Below are 17,086 nucleotides of genomic sequence, written 5' to 3'. Positions count from 1 at the left end.
TCTAGAGTCAGCAACAGTAGTTTATGCGTTGAAAATTTGGAGACATTATTTGTATGGGGGTAGGTGTGAGAATTTCACAAATCATAAGAACTTGAAATACTTCTTTACATAAAAAGAGTTAAATATGAGGTAGAGGAGGTGGTTGAAGTTAATTAAAGATTATGATTGCACCATCAGTTAGCACCCAAGAAAAATTAATGTTATAGCTGATGCCTTGAGTCGAAAATCAGTAGATTCTCAGTATTAGCAGTGGTGACTCAGCATCCGATCCAAATGAATTTAGAAAGGCTAGGTGTGGAGTTGGTAGCGGGGAATTACCAAATATTTATTGCCAATCTGGTGCTTCAGCCGACTCTACTGGACCAAATTAAGATTGCTCAGATGTAAGATACAAAATTGGTAGAGATTAGGGATAAAGTGCAGAGTGGACAGGGAGGTGATTTTAGTATCTTAGGTGATGGAGCGTTGAGATTTCCTACCAGACTGTGTATACCTTCTGATGCTGAGATTAAAAGAATCATCTTAGTGTGACGGTATTTACTTCCTTGCAAGGAGATTGAAGTCATTGAGTCTACACTATACTAATTTTCTATGAAATGAAGAATAGATGGATTGGTTGCCAAGAAGTTTGCCTAAGCGTGCGTTGTAGATTATTTTCTAGCTTCCTCTTCTATTGCTTAACTAAGTTCTGTTAATCCACTCATGTTAATATTGTTGGCAGTTAATTTTGATTGGGGCTTTCTATTGGAATTTTATGTTAGGAGCTTTTAAAAGAATATCCAAAACATATAGTTTGCTGAGAGATAAAGGTTAAGTTCATGATAGATTTTGGGGAAACTGAAAATGAGATTTGAAGTTGTTGGGTGTTGATGTTGTAGCTTGGGATATTAGAGCAAGATGGCTAATCCATCGGATCATGTTAATTACTAGTTTTAAAAAGAATTGTTTGCGAGTTTAACTTAAAATTGTTGGGTTAACGAAGGATTTTATTTGAAGTGATATTTAACAAATTTTGAGGACGAAATTTTTATAAGAGAGAATGTAATGCCCTAGAAAATTATATGCATGGAAGTGTGAATAATAATAATAATAATAATAATAATAATAATAATATATTTAGATAAATTATTAATTAATTAATTACAAAAATAAAATGAATAGGGTATTAAAGATAATAAAAAACTTATTGGAATATATATATATATATATATATATAATATTTATATAATATGGTTTAATGTAATGATATTATATAATATATAGTTAGAATTCCTAAAGCTTCTCCTAGCTTCAGGAAATTAGATTTCCTTAGAGAAGCATTTGAACCCAGAACGAATTGCAAGCTTTTCTCTTTCCTCATCCTTCGTTTCTCTCTCCTCAACTCTCTTTCTCTCTCCTCAATTTTTTCGGTGAATCGTGCGCCGATTGAAGAACGAGAAGTACCACTGGGTTCCTATCTCGATCACCAACATTTTAACCGGAGTGGATTTGTCGTAGGAGCGTCGTAGGCATCACTCATGGGGTAAGGTAAAATCTCACTCTCTCCTCAATTTCTTTCAAATCTTCAACCTAATTGACGATCCGACACCATTTCTAGGGCCTAGCATCGATTCTCGTCAATTTAACCGAAGCGAATTTTTGATTTGAGGATCCTAGGCACCACTCCAAGGATAAGGTGAGGAGTACAAATTTAACCAATTAAATTTTAATATTTAATTATTAAATTGTAGTATTTGATTATATTAGATTTTTTGAGATATTCCTGGAATTAAATAAAATTGCAAGATTTGATTATATTAGATTTTTGGAAATATTTTTGGGATTAAGTTAAGCTACAAGAATTGATTAAATAGAATTTTTGGAGAGTATTTTGGAATTAAGTTAAATTTTAGGGATTTTATTAAATTTGATTTCTGGGAATATTTTCGAATTAGATTAAATTGTGGGGATTTGATCATATTGGTATTTTTAAGTATGTTTGAAATTAAATTTAAATATGGGAAGTGGATCAAACTTGCATTTTTAGAATTTAATGGGTTAATGGGAGCGTGCGAACCTAGAAATATTAAAATAATTATTATTCTGGGAATTGAATTGATTGATTTGGGGAAAATGTGAATTTCAGGATTTTAAGTTTCGAACGTCGTGGGCGTAGATTTGGGTATTTTAGCAAATCTCTCAGTAAGTCAGGTAAAGGAAATAAATTATAGCAGTATTTTTAAAACACTGTTTGAATTGATATATGAAAATGAGCATATGGTATTTTGCTTGAAATTATTATGATATGAATATCAGATAAGCTGTGTGACATTTGAGTAATAATGATTGTGATATTTTGGAATATGAAATATGATTATAGAAATATTTTCTATAATAAATGGGGAAATATGAGAATATGATTTGTACTATTGAAAAATGTGAAAATTAATGAAATGCGATATATATATATAATAATGGAATGTGTGTTGAAAGGATGGAAAAGAAACAGAAAATGATGAGAATATTGAAAAGTGATATATACCTTTACGAGATGAGACATGAATATGAAAATGAGAAAACTGCAATGTGAATACTGCACTGTGAATTTTGTAATGAGAATACTGGAAATGTGAAAATGGTAATGTGCATACTGGAATGTGAACGAGAAATGCGAATATGAAAATGTGGAAATTGTGATGTGAATACTGCAATTGTGAATACTAGAATGTGAATGAGAAATGTGGAGAGAAAGAACCTCGACCATGGGCTGAAGCATGGCGTAGTGAATATTTTTAGGGGGTGTAACCTCGACCATGGGGTGAAGCATGGCGTAGTGAATATTTTCTGGGGGGGGGGGGGGGTGTAACCTAGACCATGGGGTGAAGCATGGTGCAGAGAATATTTTCATGGGACCATAACCTTGACCATGGGGAGAAGCATGGCGTAGAGAATATATTCAGGGCAGTATAACCTCGACCATGGGGAGAAACATAGCATGGAAAAATATTTTCAGGGCAGTATAACCTTGACCATGGGGTGAAGCATGGCGTGGGAAAATATTTTCAGGGTAGTATAACCTTGGCCATGGGGAGAAGCATGGCGTAAAGAATATTTTTAGGTGAGCATAACCTCGACCATGGGGAGAAGCATGACGTATAGAATATTTTCAAGGTAGTATAACCTCGACTATGGGATAAAATATGGTGCGATAAATATCTTCAGAGTAGCATAACCTCAACCATGGGTTGAAGCATGGCGTAGAAAGAATAGTCACAGGGCAGTGTGCTAGATGATGAAATGAAATTGAAAGTGGAAAGAAAGTGCGTGAGTGTAATAACATGGATAAATAAGGCGAAGTAAAACTCTCTACCTAAGGGCTTATTGAGTAAAGTGAGTGCCCTGATAAGTATCAGTTGTAGTCGTACTCGAGTTAATCGGGTAGAATTACAAATGATATCAGAGTAGAGGGGAGCTACATGTATGGGCATGTAATCTCCTTTATACTCAGGAACTTTCGCTGGTAAATATGGGTTGCATGAGAATGAGATGAAAGATGAGAATAAAGCTTATAAAAGTTTGTATTTTATATCTATATGATTGTGAGAATGATTGGTGTATTTTCTCAGATGGTGTTATCACTTAAATGTATATATACATTATGATATAATGAAACTCATACTACCACACACTATAAATAATTTATTCCATCTTACTGAGATATGTCTCACCTAAATACTTAAATATTTCAGGGAACCGTGACTGACCTAGAGATAGAGTTTTGAGATAGAGGGGAGCTGATACCCTGATTAAACAGGGTGACTATTTTGAGCTAGGGATGGAGGATTCCCCTAAAGTATTTTGTGTTTGTTTTGGGAATGTGATAGTGATAGGAATGGTGTATTCCGAAGAGTGGGGTGAATTGGGTATTTAAAAATTTCTTTCTAAGTCAACTTCAATTCACAATTAGTATAGCACAACTTAGGGTCTTTTTAAGAATTCACCAATTTCACGGGTATTAAGAATATGCGAATATTTAAACCATGCACAATAAATATAAACATAAATATGCACGTGCTGGAATGTTAAGAGTATAGGGAAGAAAAAGAACACCAAATTTGTTATCAAAGTTTGGACAAACCAGCCTACGTCCCCACCTTAAGCCAGTAGCCCAAGGATTCACTAAATGCCCACTTTAACTGGGCGAAGCGACACCACTTACACTGCCTTTATGGGGCAGACACTCCCCAGCTCAAATTAAAGGGTCGAGCCACAACCAATACACCTTACAGGATGGTGCTCATAGTTCTCTTGACCGGGTCTAAACCAATCCAGGACTTTCTTAACAGAGTCTAAGTCTATTCGGGACTCTTTACAGGATGAGTCTCCCTCTTCAGGCCACGCCTAGAATACAACAGATAATAAAATTTATGTACAAGTAAATGCTTCTCAAAAAGTAGATGTGTACAAATTGAAATACTATATGCACTCTCATATAATTTAAACATGAAGCTCAATAGAGTACGGTTTTTCCTCTCAAAAATATTTTTCAAATGAAAACATGAGAGTATAGAAAATGATTTTTTTTTCTTTTGAAATGACCTTAAAAGATAATCAAAAAGCATTTTGAGAAAATATGTATACGATTAAATACATGCTCAAGGCTTTTCTCAAAAACCTTTTCAAACCAATATATATCAATTAAATATATGCTCAAAGTTCTTTAATAACCCAAGGAGTTCTTCTCCAAAAATATTTTTCAAATAAAAATAATAGAACTTGGGTTTTCTTTCTAAATGATTGACCTTAAAATATCGAACTCAATAAGGCTTTCAAGCAACACATATATGAGATTAAACATGTGCTCAAGCCTTACTTGAATAACCAAAAATTTCTCCAAAAATAATTTTTCAGATAAAAAGAATGGGAAAAATTTTGATCTTTGAAAACTAATGATGTAAATAAAAAGACAATCAAGCATTAGATATTTACATGAATATAAGCTCATGCCTTTCTAAATAAAACCCCCAAGATGTTTTTCTCCAAAAAGAATTTTTCAGAAAGAATAGTAGAGGAGAAATTTGAACTTTGAAAAATAGAGGGAACAATGCCTTCAAGCAATATACATATGAATTAAATATATGCATGATCCTTTAAAAAAAAAAAACCCCAAAAATATTTTTCTCCAAACAAATTTTCAAGGAGTAGGAGAAAAAGAAATTTAAAACATGAAAAGGGTGTAAAATGGGGAGAGAATCATAGAATGATAAGAAATAATTTTAATATGATTCTCCAATATTTTTTAAGTGTTTGGGCATGTATTTATAGGCTAAAAATCATTTCCAGCCATTATATGGTCGTTGGGGGTGAGAAAATAATATTTTATTTTGAATTCTAGTCGTTTTTCAGCCGATGGGATGCTTTCCAAGAAGCTCGGTCGACTGAGCTCAAGCCTAGGTCGATTGAGGGTTCAAAAAGTAAGGTTCGATTGGCTGTGGGCAAGCCTCGGTTGGCTGAAGCTTCAAACACGCGAGGTTCGGTCGACTGTCCTTGGGTTTTCTATGCAGATACCTTTCAGTGTTTTGACCATAACTTTTTCCATACAATTCCAAATTGAAATCTCTTGGTATCAATATAAATCTAAAAGAAAATTTATAACTTTCATGTTAAACACGTTTTAAGATAAGAAGTTATGGATTGAGAAAAACACCCATCAATAAGATGGAAGAAACATGAAGGGAGTTTTTCTGTTACGGACACCTTTCAGTTTTTTAGCCATAATTTTTTCTATATAACTTTAATTTGAATGTTCTTGGTATCAACAGAAAGCTAAGAGAGAATTCCACAACTTTTATGTTAAACACTTCTCAGTATAAGAACGATTTTTTGAGAAAATCACCTCGGTCTACTGGTTGATTGACTAACCCCTTTGTAAAAGTTTTTTTTATTTATTTTTTATTTTTTTTGCCTTCTTTTAACTTCAAAACCATTTTAAAACCTTTGCATAAGTTAGGCATTTTATGAAAAAGGTTTTTCATGTTACTTGGAGGTCCTATGGTAAATCTAAGGTCATTTGAGTTTCAATTTAAATCACATGAACATGCATGCACATACAACCTTAAGTTACTATTACAACCAAAAAATAAAACAAAGTCTTCATGCTTTGCTCCTCTACAATCCCATGAAATATGCCAAGATATGATTGTTTACGTTCTTTTACGACTTCCATATGGTATCCATCACTTGTGCTTATAGAGATATACACCCGTTCAAATACTTAGTACACAAGTGAGATACTATGGTTTGTTATAATCAAAATAGGGATTGAACTCAAAAAGTCAACAATCTCTCCCTTTTTTATGATGACAAACACAGGAGCAAAATTGGGTTTGCCTGACAAGGCTCCCCTTGACAATGTGCATAATTTAAAAGATATTCAATACAACTCATATTCAAACATGAAGACTCTAAATTTTTCAAGTTATACATTTTAGTCCAAATGGGTTAAATGTGCAGTTTATGCTTGAAGCTATACTTTGAAAAATATATTCAGTTAAGCATAATCATCATTTTCTTTTATTATTTAAAACACAAGAGCAAGAGAATATAGTTATAAAATTTTGCTCATACATCTTCTCCCCCTTGTCATCATCAAAAGTGTAAAAAAAAAATCTTCTTTGAAAAGAAGAGCATTTAAACTTTCTCCCCCTTTGCCTTTTAATTTTAGAAATATCATGACAAAAAGAATTTAAGGAAATTTCAAAACATATGTCATGAATGTCTTTAAGTAGACATGCAAGAGATACGATATTTCATAAATAAGTTCACTTCTTGCCAAAAAGAATTCATTTTAAAGAAAATTTCCTCCTTTGATATTACTAATAATTACTGGGGATTATGCTTGCTGAAAAAGAAACTTTAACAAAGAAATTCAAGCAAGCTGTGTTTTTTTCTGGTATATGTTTAAGCACAAAAACTATAGAGACTCAAAAATTATAATAATTAAATAATAGAAGGAAGGAAAATTAAAAGGGGAGAAAGCATAGTTCGTCGACGAACGCCCTGGTTTCATCGACGAGCTTTCATGTAGTGTTCGTCGAAGAGTTCAAGTGTTTCATCGACGAAGAGATACCGAAAGGGGGTATTTCAGACCCATTGTTTCACCGACGAGCCCTTCACCTTCGTCGATGAACTCCCTTCTTTGGTTCGTCGACGAGTCCACATGTCTCGTCGATGAAGCCACGTGTCCAACCACTTATAAATATGGAAAAATAAGATTTTCAGCGAAGGAATTGTTTCTTTACTATTTCTCTCTCTAAAATTCAGTCTCTCCACCTTATCTCTAAGATTCCCGCACCATTTTTCCTCAGTTCGATGATCAGAAGTTACCATGATAATCCCAGGGAGATTCTCGACAACTTAGTCGGAGTAGAATTTTCATTGGAGTAGTTCGAGCACCATCCCAAAATCAGGGTAAGTACGTTATTTTAGGGTTTCTATAGTTATTAGACTTTCCTAAACTCAAATTTTGTATAAGATGGAAATATACTGGTATTTGAATTGATTAAACTAGGGTGTTATGATTTCAGAGTTTGGGTTTTCAAACACCTCAAGCATGAGATGAGGATCCCAGTGGGTGTTCCCTCAGGAATTTAGGTAATGTTGATAAATAATTAGTATTTTATAATTTTGTGGATTAAGAGATATGTAAGCCCAGGGAAGGCGAGTATTGTGGTCATTCCGAGTGAGGTTGATTGATTAGGGGAAAAATTTAATTTCAAGGATTTGAACTTCGAAGGCCGCGGGGGTGTAGATCTAGAATTTAGCAGTCTTCACAGGAGTCGAGTAAGGGAAATATGTTATGCCAGTTAAAATAGAAATTTTATCAGTAAAGCATAGTATTTAATTATGAGTTATAGAGTATGATTTTTGAATAGTCCAAAGTATGAAAATTATACAGATTTACAGATTATGTTTAATGAATTTTATTTAATTGTGTGGCATGAGTAATACAGGGATATTACAGAATTTTATACAGCTTATATAGTTTTATTTACAGTGTCTTCTAGAATTATAGTTTACATGGTTATACAGAATTATGATATACAATTTTTACAGTATTATGATATTTAGATTACAGAACCATGATTCTATAATATTTTACAGAACCATGATTATATAGTATTTTATAGAACCATGATTATATAGTATTTTATAGAACCATGATTATACAGTATTTTATAGAACCATGGTTATACAGTATTTTACAGAACCATGATTATATAATATTTTACAGAACCATGATTATACAGTATTTTACAGAACCATGACATACATAAATATAAATTATACAGATTTACAATTAATACAATGTCATGGTTAATATAGAGAATTACAAAATTATGGTTAATTCAATTGATACAGAATCATGGTAAAATAGATAGATATTATATAGAAATAGTATTATATAGTATCAAACCCTGATGGAACAAGCAATTTACAGAGCACAGTACCGTAGCTATACAGTATAGACAATGCAACCCTATGCCTCAGATAGAGTATGGTATTGCCGATTGTACCATAGGTAGAGTAGAGGGCTCCCTGGCATCCGGACCAGGTGGAGAGGGCCTTTCGTGCTATAGGCATATACAGACATATGCCTACAGTTGGACTAGCACTAGTTGGCCAACCAGAGTTTAGTCCCACCTACGGGCCAGACAACCCTGTCATGAGGGGATTGAATCATGACATATAGCCATCCAGGGGAGTTTTCAGAATGATGTATATGTATATAGTAGACATAGAAACAGAGATTACTTATTATAGTCAGAAGTATGATTAAATAGATAACTCAAAAATTCTGTAATTTAAATGACATAGGTGTGGGTTATTATACAAATACTTTTACATGATTTCTCATTTATAATTTAATTACAGATTATGTTTTGTATTCAGGCTCATATGCCACACACTAGTAATAACATGTTTCTCCTTACTAAGAGGTGTCTTAACCCAGCATTATGAACATTTCAAGTAACCCAGAGAGACGGATAGGGCCGACTCAGAGATAGAGGAGGCGGCTGAGTTGGCATAGTTTTGGAGTGAGTCTCGGGCTGAGTACTAGAGCCCTTAGTATTTTGGGAGTTTTGGGAAATGATGTACATGCGTGTATATATTTATAGGTGGATCAGTAGTACTCTGGTATTGTTTATTTTGAGAAATGGTTTGGATATTTATGTTTTCCCATTGCATAGGTAGTATACATGGTATGCACAGGTTACCACGACATCTACTCTGGGTCGTGTTGATGATAGATTATTTATATACAGGGTATCAGAGTTATAAAATATAGCTTGACAATAAAAAAAAAAAATTGTTAGCAAATTTGGGTCGCTACAAAAACAATTTATATATCAACCAGAAAAACGCAATTGTATAGGTCTAAAATATCAGACATTTTAATCCTAGATCATATGGAAAATCAAAGAAATGTGGCCAAGCAACATGACTCAATCTAAGATTTTCAATGAAATGATCATACTTTTAAAGTAAATAAGCCACAGAAAATTTCAAAGCAGATTTAAGCCAAAACCTGTTGGTGAGCATAATAAGATAAAAAATCATTTTCAGATGCTCTCCCTATCAATTTGAATACGTGCTTAGATACTTTTAGCTACTTATACAAAAATTAATTATGAGAAATTCATTTAGGAGTATAAGCAACAAATTTAAATCATTTAACTTATTTTTGCTAGATATATGTTAAGATATTTGTGTTCAACCAGTAAAATAATTTAGAACACACATGCATAAGAACTTTAACATTTAAGACATGCAATGTGTTCATATGCCCCTAGAACAATCAATATCAAATATTGATTCAATAGGCACAGGATATGATGTTCATGGTACACCGATAAATCTTAGGACTCAAAAAGTAGAAACAATATTAATGTGAGTCCATGGGACAGGTGCTTTTAATCCTTTTCTCAAGGATGTGGCTTAAGCTCTCCTGTATACTTGCATGCACACATACTTGCAATTTAGCTCAAGGATGATGTACATTTAGCACAAATTTATCATATATTCATCCTTTCCAAAGATTTTAGCATACATCAAATACTAAACATTTAACACGTACACATGCATGACCTATTGCATTTTAATTTAGTGCACGATAGCCAATCAAGGCTATACTCAAGATTATGCAATAAGGGTTTAATATAACGGAAAACACAACTCAAAATACACAATGAGTGTGTGTAAGATGAAAAACTCCCCCTAAGTCATGCAATTTCCTTAGTTACATGGACTTGAATATTATAACATGATGATCAACCATTTAAGTCTAAAGTGAAATTCATAATCCAAGGATTAGGACCAAATGGTGTCCACGAACTAGACTTTCCTAGGTACATAGAATGTGTAAAGTTTTGAGCATTCTAGGAAAAATCAAGGAACATAAAAATTGTGCATGTTTTTTAAATATGCATATACCGATTTAAAATTCAACATGTACCAACTTATTAAATTATTTTGCATGCCTAATGATATTTATAAAAACTAACTAGCATGCAATCTAGTAGCAATTTATATAAACTATCCATTCAAAGAGTTTAAACATTTAGCAAATAATGGATATTCGCATTTAGCTCAAACAACGGATTATGCTAAAACTTAGGTCATCCATCAAATGATATAAGCATTTGAATATGATTAATCTTTTAAATTCCATGATAAGTGTAGGATTATATGATATATAATACTACGATAAATTCCCTAAACCTCAATCTTAGCAATTTGCATGATGAACAAAATATGCTATATTTAAGATATTTAACCTTAAGCATATGTATAGCAAAAAAAAAAAACTTTCAACTAATAAAGCTCCTTTGTCCATATGAAGGGGATTCGAAAATTATGATCATGCAATAGCCAATATCTTAATATATATTAACCAATCATGATAATATATAGGTTAAGCAAAGGATTGGATATTATTGCTTCAGATCACATATTGGCTCATTTTCCTAATAATCTTAATATAACAATAGCGTATACTAAAATTTAAAATTTTAAGCATAAAACACTATTTAAGCATTTAAAGCAATGTAACCCCTTATATATTATATCCTAAAATCTTAAAGAGTATATAAAAAAAAATTCCTTTGAAATGAACCTCATAAGATGACATGGAAACAATACAAAAAAATCAAATGATTCGCAAATAGATTTAACACAATATAAACTGTAACGACCCAGAAAATATTCATATTTAAATATTGAAGAGAGAGGAAAATAGAAACAAGAACAGAAAGAGGCAGTAGACTTAGCGTTTGTCGATGACATCGCATTTTGGAGATAATAATAATATCAAGGAATTGTCAGAACTCGTCGACGAATACAGGGCTTCATCGACGAGTGCATAAGGAAACTCGTCGACGAATACAGGGCCTTATCGACAAGTACTTAAGGAAATTCGTCGACGAATACAGGGCATCGTCGACGAGAAAAATACCAAGAGGGGGTATGGAGCAGCCTAAATTTCATCGACGAATACAGGGACTCGTCGACGAATTTAATGAAAGACTCGTTGACGAGGTGACGTGTCTCGTCGATGAATCTGGCAGTATAAATGGAGGGAAACCGGGATTTTTACCCATTTTTCAGCGCCCCTCTCTCTCTCTACGACTTTCTCTCCTTTCTCTCTTTGATTCTGGCCCCACCAGTCGTCGGATCGATGATCCAAAGCTACCACGACGCTCCTAACGGAGTTCTCTACAAGTTTGCTGGAGTGGATCGTCGGGAAAACGAAGTTGGATTTCATCTCAAATTCAGGGTAAGGTCTTTTATCCAGATTTTGGCCTTATGAAAGTTATAGGAAATGATGTAGGCAGAAAAATACTAATATTTTGTTCTAGGATATTGTGTTTTCAGGATGTTGAATTAGGAATCCTGCGTGTATAAAGCCAGAATTATATAGGGGCTTTTCAAAGTTAAGGTAAGGGAAATATGCTATGCTAAGAATTTTTATAAAATTTTCAGAGATTTTATAGACATATATTCATATCAGTTTATTAATTAATTTATACAGAATATGAGTTAAATGCTTGTGTGGCCTGAGTAGATTTTCATGAGATAAAAAATTTATATAGTTTGGTGATGTATCATACTATACTGAGTACATAGTTGATGATAATATATGCAGTTTATATAGCTTTTCCAGTATGTGGGTTTACACAGAATATACAGATATAGATTTATATTCACAGAGAAATGTACATGCATATACAGTTTTTATATGAATAGTTTCATGAAACAAATATATGCATATATATACATATACATGTATACAGATACTCAGATCAGTATTTATATTACATCTTTATATAGAACAGTACACACAGAGTTTTAGCATGCCATGTTCCTATTACCATAATAGCCATATATAGACAGAATATACAGACAGAGATACAAAGGTAGCATCAAGATGCTACGGATGCAGTGTACAGTTTTACAGTATATATATACAGTACATAAAGATAGCATTATGGTAATTTTGGAACATAGCGAAAATAGTAAAAGAATATATATATATATATATATATATATGTATATAGTATCAAATCCCTGTTGAAAGATTATAGACAGACACAGTACAGATAAAGTTTACAGAGCACGGTACCGTTGCTATATACAGATAAGAGTGCAATCACATATCTCAGATAGTATGTGGGTACCGTCTAATCGAGCTCGAAGAGGATGCAGCTCCCCCATACACTAGGTAGAGGGAGCCGGTTAGACGAGGTAGCAGCCAGTCCCGCGCCTAGGAGAGGATGCATTTTGGTCGGGTTGAGGTAGTGTAGAGTATATTGACTTATCTAGAGGGCCGACCAGATAAAGTCCCGCCTATGGGCTGCATAACCCTGTCATGAGGGGTCAAATCATGACGTACAGAGTCCCAGGGAATAAGCACAGATATGTATGCGTATACAGTATTACAGTATATGATGAGTATAGTATGATATTACCAGTATGAAAAGTAGAAAAACAGACGATAAAGTATGTTTTAAATTGTGAAAGAAAGATATGTTTTACAGATGATTTATTACATTACAGTTCAGTTATTATTTTTAAAAGTATCTTTAACTTAGTTGCCACACACTAGTAATAGCATATTTCCACTTACTGAGTGTCGACTCACCCCATTACTCTAACATTTTTCAGGTGAGCCAGATAGGTGAGCAGATCAGGCTCGCGGATAGAGAGAGTGTTTGGTCGCCCTGGTTTAGGGTGAGTTTTTGACAGAATTGGGTATATTTTTGAGTAGATGATGATAGAAGGGCATTTTTGTACGATTATAGTCTATATATCCTAAATTCTGGTATTGTATAGTAAACATGTGAATGGTTGTAAGATATATGTTCCCGCTGCTTAGGGATGGATGTGAATTCACAGATGTATATATATATATATATAAGTGGTATGAATTTTGAGGTCGTTACATAAACAACATGAATCATTTCATAAAACATTTAATAAAGTAAAAGGAGAAAAGATATACCTTTTCATTTTAGCTCCTTCTTATTCATTTAAGTTCGAAATCCTTGGAGTGACATTCTCCTCTCTCTCGGTTTTTCCATACCACTTATGTTTCCCATATTTCCTTAGTACTAGTATAAGACATAAACCCTTTAGAAGCATTAGTAACTAAGGCACAATATAAAATGCATGACCCTCAAATGATATGCATTAAATACATGTCATACATATTCAATTCATTTTCAATTTTTGGGAAATTATGCATTTAAACATTTCCATTGGGATAAAATTCCTTTGACAAAAAATTTTTCCAAAGACCTCTAATCAAATCATTTTACAAAAATACTCATTTTCCATTTTCAAATGGTAAAATCTGCACAATAAAAGTACTGGAGGATTTGCAAAGGACTGACCCTTAAAATAGGGATACACTGAAGAAGAGTCATTGCAATCTTTATGCAAACGTGGTTAAGCTTATTACAATTGAGCTCTAATACCAATTGATAGGAATGGTGTATTCCCAAGAGGGGAGTGAATTGGGTATTTAAAAATTTCTTCCTAGGATGACTTCAAATCACAATCAATATAGCACAACTTAGGGTCTTTCTAAGAATTCACCAATTTCACAGGTATTAAGAATATGCGAATATTTAAACTATGCACAATAAATTTAAACATAAACATATACGTGCTAGAATATAAAGAGTATGAGGAAGAGAAAGAACACCGAATTTATTATTGAGGTTCAAACAAACTAGCCTACGTCCCCGCCTTAAGCCAGCAGCCCAAGGATTTACTAAGTGCTCACTTTAACCGGATGGAGCGACACCACTTACACTGTCCTTATGGGGCGGACACTCTCTAGCTCAAATTATGGGGTTGAGCCACAACCAATACACCTTACAATACGGTGCTCCTAGTTCTCCTAACCGGGTCTGAACTAATCCAGAACTTTCTTAACTGAGTCTAAGTCTATCCGAGACTCTTGACAGGACGAGTCTTCCTTTACAGGTCACGCCTGGAATACAACAGATAATAAAATTTACGTACAAGTAATTGCTTCTCAAAAAGCATATATGTACAAATTGAAATACTATATGCACTCTCATATAATTTAAACATGAAGCTCAATGGAGTATGTTTTTTCCCCTCAAAAATATTTTTAAATAAAAACGTGAGAGCATGGAAAATGATTTTCTCTTTTGAAATGACCTTAAAAGATAATCAACAAGCCTTTCAAAAAAATATGTATACGATTAAATACATGCTCAAGGCTTTTCTCTAGAACCTTTTCAAGCCAATATATATCAATTAAGTATATGCTCAAAGTTCTTGAATAACCCAAGAAGTTCTTCTCCAAAATATTTTCAAATAAAAATAATAGAACTTGGGTTTTCTTTCTAACTGATTGACCTTAAAAAATCAAACTCAATAAGGCTTTTAAGCAACAAATATATGAGATTAAACATGTGCTCAAGCCTTATTTGAATGACCAAAAATTTCTCCAAAAATAATTTTTCAAATTAAAAGAATGAGAGAAATTTTGATCTTTGAAAACCAATGATGTAAATAAAAAGGCAATCAAGCATTATATATTAACATGAATATAAGCTCATGTCTTTCTAAATAAAACCCCCAAGATGTTTCTCCAAAAAAAACTTTTCAAAAAGAAGAGTAGAGGAAAAATTTGAACTTTGAAAAATAGAGGGAACAACGCCTTCAAGCAATATACATATGAATTAAATATATGCTTGAGCCTTTAAAAAACAAAACCCCAAAAATATTTTTCTCGAAACAAATTTTCAAGGTGGAGTAGGAGAAATAGAAATTAAAAACATGAATGGGATGTAAAAATGAGGAGAGAATTAAAGAATGATAAGAAATAATTTTAATATGATTCTCCAACATTTTTTAAGTGTTTGGGCATGTATTTATAGGCTAAAAATCATTTCTAACCATTATATGGTCGTTGGGGTGAGAAAATAATATTTTATTTTGAATTCTAACTGTTTTCCAATCATTGGGACGCTTTCCCGAGAAGGTCGGTCGACTGAGCTCAAGCCTTGATCGAATGAGGGTTCAAAAAGATGGGTTCAGTCTACTGTGGGCAAGCCTCAGTCTACTGAGGCTTCAAACACGCGAGGTTTGGTTTGCTGTCCTCGGATTTTCTATGTGGTCACCCTTTAGTGTTTTGACCATAAATTTTTCCATACAATTACAAATTGAACGTTCATGGTATCAATAGAAAGCTAAGAGAGAATCCCATAACTTTCATGTTGAATACTTTTTAATACAATAAGTTATGAATTAAGGAAAACGTCCATCAATGAGATGAAAGAAACATGAAGGAAGTTTTTCTATTACGAACACCTTTTAGTGTTTTGGCCATAACTTTTTCTATATGAATCCAATTTGAACATTCTTGGTATCAACATAAATCTAAGAGATAATCCCACAACTTTCATGTTGAACACTTCTCAAGATAAGAACGATTTTGTTGAGAAATTCGCTTCGGCCAACTAGTCAGTTGACTAACCCCTTTGTATTCTTTTATTTTTTTATTTTTTTGCCTTTTTTAACTTCAAAGCATTCTTAAAACCTTTGTATAAGTTAGGAATTTTATGAAAAAAGGTTTTTTATGTTACTTGGAAGTCCTATGGTCAATCTAAGGTCATTTGAGCTTCAATTTAAATCACATGAACATGCATGCACATACAACCTTAAGTTACTATTACAACCAAAAAATAAAACAAAGTCTTCATGCTTTGCTCCTTTGCAATCCCATGAAATACGCCGAGATATGATCATTTACGTCCTTTTACGACTTCTATATGGTATCCATCACTTGTGCTTATAGAGATATATACCTGTTCAAACACTTAGTACACAAGTGAGATACTGTGGTTTGTCATAATTAAAACAAGGATCAGACTCACAAAGTCAATAGATAGATATGTATATGTGAATGGATGTTTAGTACTTTGATTATTTGTATTCTAGAAAGTATTTAAATATTAACTTCCGTGGTTAGGATTGTTTGAATGTCTGTTTACCCGGTATGCCATTGCGGGTTGGGTTATGTTGATATGGTATCAGGGTTTCTAACATGGCTGATGTTTGCATTTGTGGAATTATTGGTTAAAAAAATTTTATGAAAATCAGGGCGTCACAAGGTGCCCCTGAGTCAGGTTGAAAATTTCCTCCACCTTTGCATTCCTGGTGCTAGTAGTGAAAGACCAAACGTAGAAGACCTCCATGAAACGTCCCCACGTCATCACCATGGCAACTGCTAATTGCTCTTCCAGCAGCTTCACCGCTTGCCACCATTACTCGACCTCTCCTATCAACTTGAAGGTGGCGAAGAGAACCTTCTGTTCCTCAGTGCAATTCAACACTGCTAGTATTTTCTCCATCTTCTGCACCTATGTCTCGGCCATGATTGTGTCATTGCCATCTACAAAAGCAGAAGGTTTCAGGCAAATGAATTGATTGATTGTACAACCCTCATTAATAGGTGGGTATCTCGATCCCTCGGGGTCCCATCTCATCTCTACCATAACATGTCGAG

The 17,086-nt window shown here is 33.4% G+C and overlaps 1 protein-coding gene across 1 annotated transcript in view; it reads right to left on the bottom strand.

The window, feature by feature from the left end:
- The window catches only part of LOC131145669 (uncharacterized), a 31,907-nt gene extending 15,062 nt beyond the window's left edge, over positions 1–16,845 (bottom strand). Inside the window, exon 1 of the mRNA XM_058094870.1 lies at positions 16,756–16,845. Coding sequence (XP_057950853.1) covers positions 16,756–16,845 — 90 coding nt within the window. The remainder of the gene's footprint in view (positions 1–16,755) is intronic.
- Positions 16,846–17,086: the final 241 nt, after the last annotated feature.

The sequence above is a fragment of the Malania oleifera genome, chromosome 13 (genome assembly GCF_029873635.1).
Source record: "Malania oleifera isolate guangnan ecotype guangnan chromosome 13, ASM2987363v1, whole genome shotgun sequence".
NCBI lineage: Eukaryota > Viridiplantae > Streptophyta > Magnoliopsida > Santalales > Ximeniaceae > Malania > Malania oleifera.
Note: the sequence above shows the minus strand (reverse complement) of the source record. Positions and strands in the feature narration are given on the sequence as shown.